The sequence below is a fragment of the Labeo rohita genome, chromosome 3 (genome assembly GCF_022985175.1).
Source record: "Labeo rohita strain BAU-BD-2019 chromosome 3, IGBB_LRoh.1.0, whole genome shotgun sequence".
In the NCBI taxonomy this organism is placed as follows: Eukaryota; Metazoa; Chordata; class Actinopteri; order Cypriniformes; family Cyprinidae; genus Labeo; species Labeo rohita.
Window position 1 is genome coordinate 41,300,228 of NC_066871.1, and position 15,491 is coordinate 41,315,718.

The 15,491-nt window shown below is 35.4% G+C and overlaps 1 protein-coding gene and 1 long non-coding RNA gene across 2 annotated transcripts; both read right to left on the bottom strand.

The window, feature by feature from the left end:
• Nucleotides 1–597: 597 nt before the first annotated feature.
• Nucleotides 598–1,683, bottom strand: LOC127163503 (uncharacterized). The gene is made up of 3 exons (XR_007827492.1): nt 1,614–1,683; nt 995–1,052; nt 598–654 (listed from the first exon to the last, which is right to left on the bottom strand). It is a non-coding gene; the product is annotated as an uncharacterized LOC127163503 (long non-coding RNA).
• A 4,864-nt stretch (nt 1,684–6,547) lies between these two features.
• LOC127163494 (interferon-induced very large GTPase 1) lies at nt 6,548–13,089 on the bottom strand. The gene is made up of 2 exons (XM_051106744.1): nt 13,007–13,089; nt 6,548–11,664 (listed from the first exon to the last, which is right to left on the bottom strand). The coding sequence occupies exon 2, from the start codon at nt 11,444–11,446 to the stop codon at nt 6,896–6,898; it is 4,551 nt and encodes a 1,516-aa protein (XP_050962701.1). The 5' UTR covers nt 11,447–11,664; nt 13,007–13,089; the 3' UTR covers nt 6,548–6,895.
• Nucleotides 13,090–15,491: the final 2,402 nt, after the last annotated feature.

A 15,491-nucleotide genomic window follows, 5' to 3' on the forward strand; every position in this document is an offset into this window, starting at 1 on the left:
ATAATACTTGTTCATATATGGGCAACAATGTATATGTAAATTAATTATAAGTTACATATATTGAAACTAAAAATTTAATGGCAAAATATAAATGGCAAAAACACAATATGGGTAATGTTTCTAAAACTTTTAATTAACTGATCATTGCAGCCACAAAACCCAATAATATTAACACATGTATTTTAAAGTTATTTACAATGTATTAAAAGGGATAGTTCCCCAAAAATGAAAATTATGTAATTATTTACTTACCATCATGTTGGTCCAAACCTGTATGAGCTTCTTTCTTCTGCTGACAAAGGATGATATTCTGAAGAATGTTTGTAACCAGTTTTGGGGCTCCACTTACTTCCTTAGTATTTTCCTACCATGGACGTGGACAGCAATTGTTTACAAACATTCTTCAAAATACCTTTTTGTGTTCAGCAGAAGAAAGAATCTCATTCAGGTTTGAATCAACTTGATGGCAATTAAATAATACAACATTTTTATTTTTGGCTGACGTAACAGAAAACAATCAAGTGGCAATCAAGTGACAACAACTTTAATTCTGAACTTTTTTTTTTTATTTTTTGCTGATGCAGTTCGGAGCTCTGCCATTTTGCAGTTCAAGGCTGTACCAATTTGGCCAGAAGTGGATCATCATCACAGCATCTTAAAAAAAATGCAGACAATTAAGTTAGAAGCACATTAATCCTAAAAAGGGCGAGAAGATGAAGAGAAATCAGAAAATGAATTCATTGCTATTTTCCACTTCTTAGGACACAAATAATACATTTTCATGATTTTTTTTTTTTTTTTTTAACCATGACTTTTATTAAAAGCGACCTCCACGTCAGCACTGCATAGAAATTAATATCTGTGAGAAACATTTAGGACTGTTTAGGGTGCACATCATATAAATGTCATCATAAAGTAATATTATCTTATAAAATACATAATGTAAATGAAGTAAAACACTTACTTAAATACATATTTTAAATTAGATACTTACTTGTAGTGTTTCCCTGTTAAAAGCGACCTCCACCTCAGCACTGCATAGCAATTCAGATCTATGAGAAATGATTAGGTGCACACAGCATATTAATGTCATCATGGAATAATATTACACATAATGTAAATGAAGTAAAACACTTTTGTCATTTTCCTTGATAAAACCAACAAGAAAATATCTCTCTGAGAAAAAGTTCAGGAGAGAACAGCACATAAATATCACTATAAATCAATATGACGTTATATAATACAAATTTTAAATGAGATTAAACACTTACTTCAAGTGTTTCCCTGTTAAAAGTGACCTCCACCTCAGCACTGCATAGAAATTAATATCTGTGAGAAACATTTAGGACTGTTTAGGGCGCACATCATATAAATGTCATCATAAAGTAATATTATCTTATAAAATACATAATGTAAATAAAGTAAAACACTTTTACTTTTACATATTTTAAATGAGATAAAACACTTTCTTCTAGTGTTTCCCTGTTAGAAGCGACCTCCACCTCAGCACTGCACAGTAATTCAGATCTATGAGAAATGTTTAGTTGCACACAGCATATTAATGTCATCATAAAGTAATATTACACATAATGTAAACAAAGTAAAACACTTACTTTTGGCATTTTCCTTGATAAAACCAACTTTCCTGTCTGCTCCACGTTGTGATTGAAAGAAAATATCTCTCTGAGAAAAAGTTCATGAGAGCACAGCACATAAACATCACTATAAATCAATATGCCGTTATGAAATACATATTTTAAATACGATAAAACACTTACTTCTGGTGTTTTACCTGTTGAAAGCGACCTCCACGTCAGCACTGCATAGCAATTCAGATCTCTGAGAAATGTTTAGGTGCACACAGCATATTAATATCATCAAAAAGTAATGTTACACATAATGTAAACGAAGTAAAACACTTACTTTTGGCATTTTTCTTGATAAAACCAACTTTCCCATCTGCTCGGCATCATGATTGAAAGAAAAAGTTCAGGAGAGCACAGCACATAAATATCGCTATAAATCAATATGACGTTATAAAATACAAATTTAATAAATGAGATAAAACACTTACTTTCCCTGTTAAAAATGAGCTCTACGTCAGCACTGCATAGCAATTGAGATTTGTGAGAAACGTTTAGGTGTACACAACATATTAATGTGGTCATAAAGTAATATTATACATAATGCAAATGAGGTAAAACACTTACTTTCTGTGTTTTCCTTGATAAAACCAACTTCCCTGTCTGCTCCGCATCGTGAGTGAAAGAAAACATTGCTCTGAGAAACTATTTGAATACATAAATACACATAAATTTCGCTATAAATAAATATTACATTATAAAATACATATTTACTTCTTATGTTTCCCTGTTAAAAGCGACCACCACGTCAACACTGCATAGCAATTCAAATCTGTGAGAAAGGTTTAGGCTTGTTTAGGCACACACTGCGTAATGTTAATATCGTCATAAAGTAATATTATCTTATAAAACACATATCACAATTGAGGTAAAACACTTACTTTCGGTGTTTCCTTGATAAATACCCTGTCTGCTCCGCATCGCAAGTGATAGGAAATAACGTTATCTCTCTGAGAAGAAGTTTAGGACTGATTTGTAAGTGATTTTTAAACCTATTTCAACCATTTTACATTTTAAGGTATTGTTTCACCAAAACATCAACCGATGTTACTTCAACTATATTTTAATGTTGAATTTCGGTCTTGTGTTGACTGGGCTTCAACCGTTTAGCATTCAATGTAATATCAACGTTGTTTCAACATTGAAACAACAACTCACCTTACTTCAACCATATTTCAACGTTGAATTTCGGTCATAAGTTGACTGGGCTTCGACCGTTTACCATTCAACGTAATATCAACATTGTTTCAGTGTTGAAACAACAACTGACCTTATTTCAACCAAATTTCAACGTTGAAGGTCAGTCATGTGCCGGCTGGGTAGAGCACTTTCATCAGGTTTCTCAGTGGGTGCCTCACTGAGTGGGGACAACCTGTCTGATGTTCTGATCGGAACCGAAGAGCGGTGTTTTGACCCGTCACCTCACAGTCACCCAGTCACCGTGCTGCACTGAACCGAACAATGCACAGTACTTCCTGAGCTAATCGCATCCAAAGCCATATCTAAGGCCCTCACATTCTTACTATCCTCAATTAAAATTTGGATGTGTGTCTCTAGTTCTGAAAACTTCTCTGTCAGCCTAACTATTTCCCTGCATTTATCACATGTAAATCTCTCACTGCCAACAGAGATAGAAGCCGTACATGTGGCAAGCAGTGCAAATAACAATAGCAGAAGAAGAAGCCATTACTCACCATGATTGTAGAACGATTTCAGCTTACCACTGTTGTTGTTTGATGAACTTGTGAAAAACAGAGCAGAGGGAGAAAACGGAGCAAGAGAAAAAAACGGTAGTAGACACGGATAGAAATGCCGAATGAAACGCATATGGCAAGCTAGCCGGCTATAGATTAAACTTGCGCGGTTATAGATTAAACTTGGATCATTTTCGACTTACTATGTGCATCTTTTTATTCAAATTATGCCTGTATGATTTTTTTTTTTAAATAAATGCTTTGTCATCTCAGCTTTGTCATCTCAACATACATTTTCCTTTGCAAATATGGCAAATGTTGTACAAACAAAGGTATCTGAAAGATGCATGTAAAAGTTCAACAATTTCACTAATAAAAAAAAACATTTATTTCATGTGGTAACGTAGCGAGGGGAGACGTGAAGTGAGTGGATCCATATGCAAGCTTTTATTAGATAGGTGAGACAAAGACATGGTCATAAACAGGCTTGGAGTAAAACAATAGCAGACAGGTAAAGCAGACGAGGGTAAACTAGTAAATGAGTGAGAGATCCACAGGGCAGGTGGTGAGACAGACAAAACGAGATGACCAGGCAAAAATGCTGAACTAGGGACCGCTAACACAATACAAAACTCCACAATACTCAGCGAGATTGCAAAGGGAAGTCCGGGGCTTATATAGCGTGTCTGATTGGATACAGGTGTGTGCAAGTAATCAGCGCAATGGATGATGGGGAATGTAGTGTACTTAATGTACTTTAATTGTGCGGAAGTAGTGCTGAAGTACAATTTAAGATATGCTGAAGTATATTTGATTGCACTAAAGTGGAACTTATGTAAGTATACTTTAAGGCCACTTTAAATATCTTGAATTTAAAGACCAATATTTAGGGCTGTTCGATTCCGAAAATTTTGGAATCGAGTCCGATTCCGATTCCTGGATCTGGAATCGATGGGATTTCATTCCAAAAATCGATTCCTCACTGTTGTTTTCGATTCTTCTTCGATTCTTGTTTTTTTAGATTGGAGGAACCTAATTTCGCCATCACTGTAAGATATAAAAGTCTTAGAAAGTAACCTTTTCATAATATGAAGCTTTGTTTTTATAAATTATGATACATTTCTGTATTTAAATTATTTTTATCTGCATTACCCATGAAATTAGTCATAGCCCATAGCAGTGTACATACGTTTATTGCATGAATGAAACAAGACGTGTACGGTTCAGCTGAATGATGTTACTTCAACCATATGCGTTGCACAAAATTAACAAACTGTACACTGAAACAAAATAACCAGAACATTAACAACAACATTGCTATAAGAGCTTGTGGTTTATCTGTCAGTTAGACGCTCACTCTCTGCCACTTATCTGGGCTCTCTGTGCTTTCAAAATGATCACAGGCTGATAGAAAGGTTAAAAATAGCATTTTATTTAAAATGGAAATAGGATCAAGACCCACGATCACGTGATGATCTATTCTTTTGTGTAGCGCTCATGTGGACAACATAAGCCAGTTCCACCGTAAAATAACTTCTGAATTATTTTTGAACTGGTTCATTAAAACGATCTATCCAAAAGAACCTTTTTGTGGAAACGAATCAGACTTCTAATCACTATTAGCGAGCAAAGCTGCATCTTTAAACTCAGATATGCTCGATTCCAACCTTTGGAATCGACTCTCGATTCCCAACGCCTCAGAATCGATTCTTTTTGGAATCGATTCCCAGGCCTGCCAATATTATTCAAAGATCATACAGTCCTCATCAATAGTGACATTAAAACATATTTAAGGCTTAATATTAAGAAATGTGCATTGTGCACAAGTAGTACTCTAAAAAAATTTTTAATTACAATTTTTATATCAGTAAGTCTCGAGTGATATGTCAGTAAATATATTAATAGGCTTGAACTATACTTAGTATAAAATAAATGCATTTTAAATCTGTTACTTTTTTTTTTTTTTTTTTTTACTAGTGTGGGATAATCACTCATTTACAGTATGTTTTTTTTTTTTTTTTTTTGACTTGTTTCAGTGAATGGTTCTGGATGTTTAATTTTTCTAACAAATAATTAGAAAGGGAAGGTACCATTTACATTTGTGTTTCGCATTGTAGATCAGGAGCAAGTACAAATATATGGAGAAAGAATATGGAGCAATCGCAACACAATAAATGTCTGAAAATATTACATGTTCTTGACAATTTATTTAATAGAACTGAGAAAAAAGGTAAAAGGTAATTATATAAAGCAATTAACAATAAGTTATTGGAAAAGAGTAGGGTTTATGTATTACACAAGCTTAAATCACAGTTCATCAGATAACATAACATTTATTTAATTCATTCACATCAACTAAACATGATGGCATAAAGCTGAAATAAATCTTAACTTTTGCATAGGATTTATGTCAATAAATTGGGTGGAAAATTGACATGCAATTTAAATACATGAGTTTTAACTTTTGGGGTTATTTATTTATTTATTGTAGCTGTTGTGAAGGAGAGTATACTTGTTGGAGTGTATTGAGGTTGGAGGGTGCGATTCCAGTGGAGGTCCTGAATTCTATTCAAGGATGTTTTTTGTTTGTTTGTTTTTTACACCTTTTTGTGTAGTTATTTTTGTTATACATTTTCTTGCAGTATGTTGTGTGACTCCTGTCTGGGAGTTGTAGTTTTTTCCTATCTTTGTTCCTCTGCTCTTACACTCCTGCAGGACGTCAGATAGATGCAGCTGTTCCTGTTTAGTGATGAAGTTTATTTGCCTGCCATGATGGGATGTTGGAAGAAGAGAGCCAGAATTTAAGCAGAGGGTTTGGGTGCAAGGTGAGATCTTTCCCCAGAGAGCTGACATGCCTGCTGTTCCAGACTACAGTATTTGTGCTTCATACAACTGTTGTACTGAAGTTGTGCCAGTGTGCAGCTAAACCACAGAAATTGTGGGAGCTGTAGGGAGTTGGTTACCACATTTATTCCTTGATTTTGACCTTTTACGGGAAGTGAGAAAGTTTTTTCTTTCATAGACTAGTTTTCTTTTATAGACTCTTTATGTGTTCTTTCGTAAATGCATTTGTGTTTTTTTTTTCTTATGTATTTTTACTTTTTTAAAATGTTTTATTTATAAAATCTGTTTACAGTTTTCATGTTTCACTGTTCAAAATTAATTTAGTAATCAGTGCAAGTGGAAGCAATTAATCAGAGAAGTACTGCTGCCACACCAAATTCTCAAATGCTAAAGCTGAAGTTTTTCCCCGTAATTCACAGTTTTATTTATTTATTTATTTAGCATTAACAGTTGAAGCATTTCTGTTGTATTTTTTATTTAATCAGTCTTCAAAGAATTTCTAATGGTTTTATTTTGTAGTCAATCTTTCAAGCATTTCTGTATTTTTATTTCAATCAGTTATTATAATTATTATTACTATCATTATTATAAAAAAAAAATAATATAATTTATGTTGAGGTACTGTGTAGTTGTTAAGAAATATAAAGTTGTTTTTGTATATTTCATTTTAAAGTAAGAATTAAGGCCTATGATAGGCCTTATGCTTTAGCATCTTTATTTATATTTTAAAAAAAAGCTTTTTTCCAAACTCTCAATAGCATCCACTTTTGTGTATTTTTTCCATTCATCTGGGATCGATCCACTGCCAAGGAATTCTTTTTTATAGCGATTTTCCAGATCTTTCTGGAATCTGCACACAAACCACTTCCAGTATGGTAGCTGAGAGAGGTCAGGGGTGATGCTCCACTCTGCATAAACTCCTCCTGCTTTTTTGTACTCTTTATAAGGAAACTTTTCTTCTGATACATGAAATATTTTATCACTTGTCACTAAAGTAGTGCAAAAATCAGAAACAAGATGTTTTGTTTTTATTTTATGCCATCCATTAATTCCATTCACTCTGTGGAAAGGAACACTGTGATCTCCATTATGGTTTTCTATGGTGTTGGTGCAGATGGCTTTACAGAACGGACACTGAACCCAACAGCACTGACAGAAATGATCAGTCAGAAGCTCATCTGGCCTGAACGTGAGGTCCAGTTTTTTATCAAATGTGTTGAATCTGATGTCAGACATTATAGCAGGAAGTTCTTGTCTTATCGCATCTTCTAGGAGATTGAAATCCTCAAAATCATCATGTTTCACTCCACTGAGGTCTTTTTCAGAGAAGATCAGCTCACCTGAGAGCTGCTGTTTGAAACTCTTCAACCACAAACCAACATCTCCTCTGATCACTTGAACATGTTCAGTAGATTTATGTGCTGCTTCCATGATCTTCTGCTGCAGGAGTTTAATGTTCTCCTTCATCTTGGGTAAAACACTGACAATGAACTTATCAGTGATGTACCTACTGACTTCATCTCTGATGAAACTCTTGAAATGATCTCTGGGGTTTTTAATGTAGTTCATGTATTTGTCAAAATCCTCCTGTTCTGCCAGTTTCTTCAGGATGTGTTTCTCCAGATTTAATCTGTTTCCATTCAGTGATTCACAGTTTGTTCTCATTTCACCTGCCAGATCTCTGGCAGTCTTCTTGTAGAGACTCTGCTCAATGGGCTCTTTAAGTTTCTGACAGATGATCTCACCAAAAATGGCAGCTGATGTTGCTCCATGACAGTGTTTCTGGAAAATACTATAGTACTCTTCTCTCTTCTTCTCAACATATATCATAGGATCATTGGCTTCTCTGAACATTCTGTGTTGGTCAGTGATCCTCTTGTTTGTTCTCTTACAGATGGAATAAACCAAATCCATGAAGAATTCTTTTTTGAACACATATTTTACTTGTTCTTCCTCATGTTTTGTTAATGTCTTCTTGATGTAACCTGTGAGTTGTTGAATGTAGCTGATGTTGTAGCCCATCTTTGAAATGTTAAATGACTGAATAATTTTGTCTGTCTGCTGAACAACATCTGTGACTAATGATTTTATTTGGGCTTCATCGTCTTTTGACAGAAAGTAACCTAACTTCCCTTTAGCTGATCTGTAGACATTTGTTAAAGCTCCTGTAAGTCCACAGGTTTTTTTAACCTTTACATAGTCATTATAACTTTGCACATGAAAAATATTCTCACTCTCCTTCCAGTGGTCTACAGGGAGACGTCCCTGATAGATGTCACTGAGGATCTTTCTCAGGTCTTCTATTATGTCAATGTCTGTGATTGCAGGAGTGTCTCTGATGATCTTCTTCACACTCTGTTCCCAAAACAAATCAAACTCTTTTTTCAGTGTTTCTTTATCTTTTGCTTTACCTTTGAGTTTTAAGGCAAGTTCTTTGCTCTTTTCATAAAGAGTGTTTTCATGATGTGTCCTCTCAGAATCAATCTTTTTCTTAAGGTCTCTCTGGTCAAGAATCTCATTTAATTTCCTCTTTGTTTCTTTTACAATGTTTTTGTGAAGCTCTTTGATTTTAATGTCAAATGATGTTTTCCACTGAATCAGTATATCTTTATCTTTGTCTTTCTCAAAGAATTCTGACATTAATTTTTTCACTTCTTCACTTGTTTCCTTCAGTTGTTTATGAAGATCAGTTTCCTCAACCTTGTGAATTGTTTCATTTTCTATGAGGTTGTATAGTTTGTTCTCAGTTTCCATCATGGCACTGCGAAGACTCCAGGACCAGTTGCTATATTCGGTCTCCAGTTTCCTGTAGGCTGAAATCTCCAGAGAATTCCTGAAACTGAAGACAAATTGTTCATTCAGTAAAGCCTCCCAGAGATCTTTAATACGTTTTTTTAAGTCTTTCAGCATTATTCCATGTGATTTTGAGGCATGAGACATAATCGTTTTCTTTAGTTCTTGAATGTTCTCACAGTAGTTTGGGTTTGGAGGTGCCATTGGTGGGCTGCCCTCCCAAAGCTGAGCAAAATACTTCACGTCATTCTGAACGTCAAATCTAATGACATCACTGAAACATTGTGCATCACAGATTTCATCTTTAGCAGCGAGTTTTGTCATCTCATCCAGTGTCTTCTGTAGTCGTCTCCTTCCCTCCATATTTTTCTCTCCAGCTGTGACATCTGAAACGTTCTGATGCACAAACACACAGCTGGGATTCAGTCTGACCTCCTTCATTCTCATGAAGGCCTGAACAACAATCTGAAGAATGTCCTGCATCTCAGATGGGTTTTCTCCAAATATATTGATCAAGGTCAGATTTCCAAGACCTACAACAAATGTGGCCAATTCATTGTCATGATGTGTTGTTGATCTTCCAGCCAGTTCTAGAGATCGAAGACCCTCAGTATCAACAACCAGAATATAATCAAAGTTCATCTGTGTTTTCATTTCATCTGACACTTTGACCAGCTGCATGAAAGCTCCTCTGGTGCACCTGCCAGCACTGACGGCAAACTGGAGTCCAAACATGGCATTCAGCATGGTGGATTTCCCAGAGCTCTGAATCCCTAAAACTGACAGCACAAAGACTCTCTGGTCTCCCAGTTTCTGGATGAGTTGATCTAGAACAGCAGAGATCCAGATCACAGGAACATGAGCAGCATCTCCATCCATGAGCTCCAGTGGAAATCCAGAGATCATCATCTCTGCTGCAAGACTCGGGAGAGAAGAGAAGTGAATCTGCAGGTCTTTCTTGTTCTTTTTCACAGATGAACATGATTCATAAATCTGACCAATCTCCCTCATGATGTGCTCCAAACCAAAGGCTGCAGCTTGAAGTTGCTTAGATATACTCTCAAGATCTGCTTGTTTAGCTTTATGTTGTTCAGGTTTATCACTGTTGTCTTTCAGTTCTATAAATGTTTTCCATGTTTCATTATACTTGTTATGTAAAGAAGAAAGATCAGCTGATGTATGTTCATCCAGAAGGATTCTGAGCCATTTAAGGAAAAATATCTTCTCATGTTTTGCATGTGAGTCCATTCCTTTAATAAAGAGCTTCATAAACTCACTGATGTCAGAGCTATACTGTTTTTCACGGATTTCCATCATTTCTGTTTTTTTTTCACTTATTTTCTTTTCTAGTTCGTCTCCTTGAGGTTGATGTAGTTCTTTATTCTTCTGACTCCACTTATGCCATAGATTTTCTTGACAGGGCAGAAATGATTCTTTGATTTTGATTTTTGTCAGATCTTTCTCCTCTATTAAACTCATCATCTTCTGTGCTGCTTCTCTTCCTCTCCTGCAGTCATCATTATCTTCCTCATCTACTTTGATGTCTTTTGAGTGTTTGGACACATCTACAAGTCTAAAAGTGGAAGATGATTTTGGGAGACAATCATTTATAGCTCTTCTGAGTTCTTCAGATACATCTGACTGATTTCTGTATTTCAGACCAATTTTGAATTTCTCTTTCTCTATCTGAATGACACTAGATTCATCCTCAGTAAAAAGACAAATCAGTGGCTTAGTTGTCCTATACAGGTTTTGAATTATGTCTGCACTTCTGTCATTCCTGTCAAGTTGTGGTAGAAGAACAACATTGACTGATGCCATTTCAGTGAGGATCTGCAGCTGTTTCTCATGGTCTCCTGCATCACCATGTAGATTACAGAAAGCAACACAGTCAGTGAATTTATCATCATATTTTCCAGAGGGGCAGAACCAGGCGATCTCCACCACTCCATCCATCAGGACTCTGGTTCTGCTGCTGCCTGGGCAGTTCCTGTGGAAGAACGTGTTGTGTTTCTCATTGATCAGACTGTTCATCAGCTGAGACTTGGATGAAGACACAGAGCCAAACCTGAAGAAAGACACCATGGGAGTTTTTGCCTTGTAGATTGGCTGGGTTTGACTGATGATTTCATTGTTGGTGTTTCTCATCTTCCAGCTCTTGTTGATTTGTCTGAATGTCCAGAGAGGAAACTCAATCTGTTGTGTGAATGGATCAGGAACAAGCAGAGGCAGAGCGTACTGACACTGGGACAGTTTGGTCACCATCAGCTGCTTCAGGAAACCATCAGCATGATGAAACACGGCCATCTGAACATCCATCGGGTGAATTCGCTCAGATTGGCTTGTTCCTTTGTTAGACAAAGATATTGCTTTGAATATATCACCACCAAATTTAGATGAGTCAGTCTGTTTTTGTTGTGTGTGATGCTGTCCATTGGTCTCATTAATGTATCTTGCTCTGTAGTCCATCATAAGTAGTTTTTGTAGGAAAGTCTGAAATAGCTTCTCTTCAGCACAAGATTCATGGGATTGTAATGAATGTACAGTTATCTGAAGAACATCTGCAGCTCTCAGTTTGTTGTTCTCTTGAAGATGAAGTCTCTGAATTAGCTTATTTTTTTTATTTTATTCTCTTCTTGTTTTCCTATTCTCTGTACTGTACCCGCTGTTCCAGTGTGCTTGCTTTCTCTCTGTTTAATAGACAAAAAAATGACATATTTATTTTATATAGTGGTTTAAACAATCTGCATTTGTGACTTTGGACCACAAAACCAGTCTTAAGTAGCACAGGTATATTTGTACCGAAAGCCAAAAATACATTGTATGGGTCAAAATTATACATTTTTTCTTTTATGCCAAAAAATATTAGGATATTAAGTAAAGATCATGGTCCACGATGATATTTTGTACATTTCCTACCATAAATATATCAAAACTTAATTTCTGATTAGTAATATGCATTGCTAAAAACTTTATTTGGACATCTTTAAAGGTGATTTTCTCAATATTTTAATAGTCACATTTCTCATCCTCAGTCCTTATTTTTACCTAAGTGTAAAGAAAGAAAATGAATCGTAAATTTTCATAGAATCATGTCCAGTATTGACAATGAAAAACTTACAAACTTATTGTCATATCTTGAAGTTGTTTTCTAACAACATATAATTTTATTTCTGTATGCATTATTTTGTTTTCTTCTCTTTTAGGGTTTTATTTATGATATTATAGTTAAAACTTGTTACATAAGACTAATTGGCAGGTTTAGATAATAATTCTTAAATAAAATTTTAAATTATGAAATTTGGCACCCTATTTTTGGGATCTCCGTCTGGTATCACCTCATGTTGCTTTTAGCTTATAACTTTTGTAAAAAAGTGATTTACTTCGTTGAGTTCCATAGTACAAGTTGTGTCAGTATTTGATTAGTCTTAGTCTCAGATGTCATGCTTACAGACCACCCACACTTTGTTCACTGAATATCCGATGCATATGGCACACAAAACTGGAAATAAAGGCAAAGTCTGTGTCTGATTGACTTCTAAAGGTTTTCTGTTTAAATGTTCTGGTGCTACAGCAGTGAGCACTTCAGAGAACCAAATAAACACTGGATTAAAAAAAAAGTTTTTAAAGTTTGTGGCTTAGAAACTGTAAAAGATATTCAAACATTTTGTTTGATGCAAAGGAGATTTCAATGGATCAGGCTAAATAAGGCTTTTGAATGCATTTTATGTTACTGTAATCTACTGAGAATTAAATTATGCTGGCATAAAATGGCATAAAACCAGTCTTAAAACTTCAGTCCTCTAAATCAGTGGTTCCCAACCATGTTCCTGGAGGCCCCCCCAGAACTTCACATTTTGCATCTCTCCTTTGTCTGACACACCCATTTCAGGTCTCGGAGTCTCTACTAATGAGCTAAAGATCTGAATCAGGTATGTTTGATCAAGGAGACATGGAAAACATGCAGTGTTAAGGGGCCGCCAGGAATGTGGTTGGGAACCACTGCTCTAAAGAGTGTCTGTGAATACTTACCTTTGCAGAATCATTTGATTCAGAACCTTTAATTGTTTGATCAGGAATGCTCTTTGCAATATCAGGTGAATCTACAAAAAAAGCAAAACAGCTTACACTATTAAATATTACCCTTGAACATGATGCAATTACATTTACACAACAGCAGAATATACTGTTTTTACTGTTTTAGAATGCATGTGTGCCTTGTGTCAAATGTCCTCATTGAATTCTAGGAACAAGGGCTGGGAATCGATTCCGGGGTGTTGGGAATTGGGAGTCAATTCCAAATATTGGATTCGCTCCAGTCAGGGGGAATTGACTCCTCATTCAGAGCCGTTTTCAGTTCAACAAAGCTTATATGGGTGCCCCTCAAAGGAAGGCTCCATCTACAAAGGTTGTATATCTTGGCTGCCGTCACTGCCATTTTAATGAACCAGGGCTGCATTTTCTCATAACTATGTCTCTTAGCGCGCTACGAAAACTCTAATGGTGTATCTAAGCTACAGGTATACCTTTTCTAGGTGTGTTCCCCAAACTAGGAGGTTGCTTAAGATATACCTTTTTACGTGCAACGTTACCGGGTGCTGTCCATGGCGGTAGTGCTGAATTGGTTGATATCGGTGGCTCAAAAATGGAATATTCACTCTATGCAGGGTCTGCTTCAGTGCGTTATGTGAGCAAGCAGTGTTCATTATAAAATCACTGTTGATTTTAAACAAAGACATGGCACTCTGTTCTTTTAGAACACAGCAAATTTGCGGGAAACTGCTTTGCAACATACATCACATCAGGAGAAAAAAAATTAAGAAAGAAAAATATACGTGCTGAACAAACCTACATGAGACACTGCTTAAGAATTTAACATCTTTTTACAAAGGGGGAAAAACATACATACACAGAAAAACATTCGAGTAAGAGTGCTTTCCAACAAGAAACACTTCAGAATTAGTTGAAATTGCATTTATCAGGATTAATGGTATCTTATAAAAATAATCCAAATCGCAAACTAAACCCAACCCTGAACATTTTATATAATTTCGAGCCAGCAACCCATGCCCAAACATGCATATCATTAACTGCCAATAGGACTATGCATTCACTGGTTTTTAAAAGGGTCATTATATATTATCCTAATATATTTTCCATAGTGTCTAGTTTTCCATAGTTTACTTCACAATTTACGAATTATATTCGTATAGATTGAGATGTAAAGAATTGTGAACTGTCAAAGGTGATAGGGTTTAGCTAACGGAAGTATGACTTACTGAAGGTAAACTTAACCAAGAACATTTCGGGAAACACGTTTTAAGGATAAGGTATAACTTAAGAATGACGTAGCGTTAAGAATGTTTCGGGAAACAAAGCCCAGTTAAAAAATGATTCAGAGGTTATTTTACGTTGGAACTGGCTCATGTTGTCCACAATTTTGAGTGGTGCAATACTATGGCATGCCATTTTAACTTAAAATATTCTAAGTGTTACTCGTCGTAATTGCATTTTTACTAGTAATAATTGAATTAGAGAGCTCTATAATTACATTTTTACTAGTAACAATAGCAATTAGAGAGCTCTCTAATTCAATTCTTACTAGTAACAATTAGAATTAGAGAGCTCTCTAATTTAGTTAGAGAGCTCTGCAATTGTATTTTTAATAGTAAGTTCTAAATTATAGAGCTCTCTAATTTAGTTCTTACTAGTAACAATTAGAATTAGAGAGCTCTGCAATTACATTCTTACTAGTAACAATTCATTTAGAGAGCTCTTTAATGCAATTCTTACTAGTAACAATTGAATTAGAGAGCTCTGCAATTGTAATCTTACTAGTAATAATTGAATTAGAGAGCTCTACAATTTAGTTCCTACTAGTAACAATGCATATTAGAGAGCTCTCTAATTAAGTTCTTGCTAGTAAAAATGCAATTACAGAGCTCTCTAATTCAATTCTTACTAGTAAGAAATCCAGTTACAGAGCTCTACAATTGTATTCTTACTAGTAAAAACGCATATTCATTAGATGCATAACAGATTCGCGTTTACACTTATAGAGAATGGGAACGTGACGTCAGCAACGCACGGCATTCTGGGACATTCGGACACGGACGCTACAGTCTAGACTGAGTAATAGTTGAGGTAGATGTTAAAATTTATATTGTACATTTAAAAACACATTAGAATGGAGAACACTTGCTGTGACATGAACTGCCATATCTGCTGTCATGAACGGAGTGGAGAACCGATCTAAAATGAAGCGCAATTTTATACTTTTCAGCTTGAAACAACACAATGGCGAAAGCAGCTCAACGAAAATAATCAACTTCAAAATCTGGCTTTGTCGTTTGTATTTATTATTTATTACAGTTTTACAATTTCCGATCCACTTGAATTTGTAAGTGCTCACGCCATCAATAACACGTTTGGAAATGTAATTTAATTTGTGATGTGACTCATTGCGATCACTGTCGTTGTTCATAAAGCAACTCATGTGATTAAATGTTACTGTTCA

What these genes read in the sequence shown, in the direction of transcription:
- LOC127163494 (XM_051106744.1), bottom strand. Translation starts at nt 11,446, where the DNA reads ATGATGGACTACAGAGCAAGATACATTAATGAGACCAATGGACAGCAT.